Below are 3,711 nucleotides of genomic sequence, written 5' to 3' on the forward strand. Positions count from 1 at the left end.
AAATTTTCTAACAAGGGATGCCAAAACTATTTTTCTCAGAGGTGTCACCTTGGACACCTCTGATACTGCTTTAGAGGTCCTCTTGGACATTCCGCATATTCCTCTGGCTAGGGACGCTCTCACTCAAATAATGACGGATGTCACCACAGGCAAAATTTCTTTGGATGCGGTCCTGAAAAAGATTGGCCAGCCTGAGGCTAAGTGGGAATATAGCAAGGGAGAGTAGCCTATCCCCGTGAGCATTGTGTGCACAGACCTTAATCCGGAGGCAAGGATCTGGCAGCAGATCATTGCCGATTATATTCTTCCAAGCACGCATGCCACGCATATTAGAATTCGTGTGGCAGTGATACTATGGGCTATTCTGGAGGGGAAGAGGATCTCTGTTCTTTCCCTCATTAGAGAATCGATGATGAAGGTGAACCTACAGCAAAAATTCAACATTCCCTTCCCATCCCTCATCACCAGATTAGCTGCCTTGCCTGGTGTAGAGAGACGTCCGACAGACAGAATGTCTGTCTACAACAGTAAGCAGCCGTATCTGCCATACGGCGATTATGACGGGCCACCTAGAAGAAAAGAAAGACTATTGAGCCTCCATCAGCAGCAGCAGAGCCTTCAGCACCTCCTTCTGCACCCGCACCCAAACCCCGACCTCAGACACCCTATGAGATGTGTTGCGAGATCCTTCTGACCGTCCACCGCTATGAGCACCGCAACGCTCGCCGCTTCCAGTGGATAGTGGCGAAGTTTGAGGGTAGAGACCCTGGGCCACCTCCTCCAGATACGCTAGAGCCAGAGGCCGAGGAGCCTGCATCTGAGGAGCCAGCAGCTGAAGCTGGCCAGGTAGTCCAGCCACCTGAGCAGATACCTGAGGAGCCCATGACTGAGGAGGTAGTAGTTGACAGAGCTGAGGAGCAAGCAGTGGAGGAGCCAGCAGCTGCAGCCGAGCCGAGAGCGGAGGCAGCTGACCCGGCAGTGGACCCGCCAGCAGCACAGACCACCACACAGCCATCCAGTGCCCTTATTGTTTACCAGCATCAGCACCACCCACCACCGCCAGGCAGTGGAGCTTCATAGAGTTATTTCCCCCGGTCCGTTTCTGGCACGGAGGACCGTGCATCATCTAAGTGTGGGGGAGGCTCTACTATTTTGTGGGTGTAAATATTCTCTTCCGAACACTTGTCATTTTAGTTTATTTTTAGTCTTTATTATGCTTTTTTTTTTGGGATATTTACAGCATTCTGACTTATGCACTGCTGTTTAGTACTTTGGTATATATATATATTAGTTGCTTCTAGATACATCTAGTATTGCACTTTCATTTTAGTACATACATACATATTGCATCTTTACATTGCTTGGTACCTAGTATAGATATGGATTGTGACTGGATGATGTGAATAGCCTATGCCTAAGTTACCTTGATCTTAATTATTCATGTTTCTTTTTGTTTGTTGAAAATTAGGAAAAGAACTAGGAAATTTTGAAAAAAAAAATTTGCATCCATCACATCATACATACATATAGGAAATAACTTTGGTGAAAAATAACAAATTTTCCAAGAATTTTTGCCAAGGACATTCTATTGAATTGATTGAGAAAACTATTTCCAAACTTGCTTGAATTATTTCTTTATGGAATATAGAAGAGTAAAGAACATTTACCTTGTGAGTTTTTGAGCTATATTGAGTGGTTACAATTTCTAACCACTAATTTTGTTCATTGTGCGATATATCTCTTCTATGATTGTAATCTTGGTTTTGTTTGATTCTTTATTTCCATTGATTGATGTCTTAAATTGCATTGAGCATGATTGAGGCCATCTTTGAATTAAGCTTACTTACCCATATATCCTTACCCTTTGCATCTACCTTTGTTAACCCCTGTTGAGCCTTATTTACCCCATTGTTCTCGATATTAGCACATCACAACCTTAAGTGGAAAACCATGATTTACCTTGGATTGTATTCTTGATTAGCTTAGGTTGAGGAGTGTGTCTCATTTAAGTATGGGAGAATTTTGGGAAATATTGGTAGTAAATGGAATTATTTAAATTGGGTATCTCATTGAAAACTTTGGAAAATGGGAACATTCATGTATGAACTACTTAACCATATGCAATTCTCACTCAATTAAAAAAAACCTTCATCATAAAAGGGCGCAAAGTCACCCAAAATGGTAAACAAATGAATAAAGAATTGCATATGTGATGTTTATGGGATACGCATACATGAATGTTAATGAAAAAAGAAATGATGGAAACTTAGGATTGCATTTGGTTTTGATTTAATAGGTATAGGTTGATGTGGATACTTAAACTAATCAATGATTCAACCATTTTAGTCCATTTAGCCATATCTATCTCACCTTTAACCTAACCCATTACAACCCCAATAAGTCCTCATGATAATTGCATTCATGCATCACTTGTTGTTGATTGTTAGATGAAGAGCAATTCCTTGAAAGCATGATTAGAAGAGACTTGAGTGAATTGACCCGTAGACACCAAGTGATTAGAGTGTATACACACCTAGTGAGGGTTCAATTACTCAATTCTATGTTTCCATGCATCTTATCATGTGTTCATGCAAGTTACTTCATTTTGATGAGTAAATCAATTCTCTAGATTTATGGGTTGCATTGGATTATTTCCTTGCTTAGCCCTGTTTGTCTATACTTGCTTGGGAATTTGATTATTTGTTTTCACCAATTTCATATAGATACAATAGATAGATAAACAGATAGATATATGGTATTTACATACTCACATGCATATAGGTAGTTGCATTCAATAAATTGATTACCCCTTTTGATCATTCTCCTTATTGGTTTAGCATGAGGACATGCTATTGTTTAAGTGTGGGGGAGTTGATGAGTCCATATTTGATGGTATATTTCAACTCACTTTGAATGGATTTTAGCATATGAACTCACACTTAAGCACCAAAATAGCATACTTTTGTGTTTGATCCCTAATTTGAACTTAAATGTGAAAACATGTAATTTTATGCTTTAATAGAGCAATTTAATCCCACTTTTGTGTCATTCGATGCCGTGATATAGTTTGTGAGTGATTTCAGGCCTTGAAGGCAAGAATGGAAGGATAAAAGTGGAAGAAAGCATCTACAAGGGAGAAAACATGAAGAAAATAAGGAAAAGCACACACAGCGAAGTGTGCGTGCGCACAGCCCTGCGTGCGCGCGCACAAACAAGAATTTCCATGTGTGCATACGCACACACCTGTGCGTACGCACATGTCGATTTTCAGCCACGTGTGCGGACGCACGCATCTGTGCGTCTGCACAGGTCCTTGCACGTGAATTCATTAATGAAGCACGTGCTGCGCGAATTTGGAGGCCATTTGCTCATTTTTGGAAGGCTGAAATGCTATTTTGGAGTGCTATATAAAGGAGACTTCAACACTTATCAAAAAGGGGAAGCATTAGAGCAATTTTTAGATAGTTTTCATAGTAATTAGGAGTAGGAGTAGTGTAGAGTAGGAAGCTCTCTTAGGGTTTATCAATTTTCATTGTAGTATTTTATAGCAAGCTCTGATTTTTTTTATTTTACTTCTTCAATTGTAAGTACTCTCAATTTCTCTTTAATTAAAGCATTTTTACTTTCAATCTCTCTTGGTTCAAGTTACCTTGTTTATATTGCAATTTTGTGTCTCTTGAAGTTTTGATTAATGAATTTTACATTTCATGC

At 39.8% G+C, this 3,711-nt stretch overlaps 1 protein-coding gene across 1 annotated transcript; it reads left to right on the plus strand.

The window, feature by feature from the left end:
• LOC107620422 (fruit protein pKIWI501-like) lies at positions 673-1,080 on the plus strand. Its single transcript, XM_016322583.1, has one exon. It carries the CDS (start codon positions 673-675, stop codon positions 1,078-1,080), a length of 408 nt encoding a protein of 135 aa, XP_016178069.1.

Source organism: Arachis ipaensis, chromosome B10 (assembly GCF_000816755.2).
Source record: "Arachis ipaensis cultivar K30076 chromosome B10, Araip1.1, whole genome shotgun sequence".
Taxonomy (NCBI): domain Eukaryota; kingdom Viridiplantae; phylum Streptophyta; class Magnoliopsida; order Fabales; family Fabaceae; genus Arachis; species Arachis ipaensis.

What these genes read in the sequence shown, in the direction of transcription:
- LOC107620422 (XM_016322583.1), top strand. Translation starts at nt 673, where the DNA reads ATGTGTTGCGAGATCCTTCTGACCGTCCACCGCTATGAGCACCGCAAC.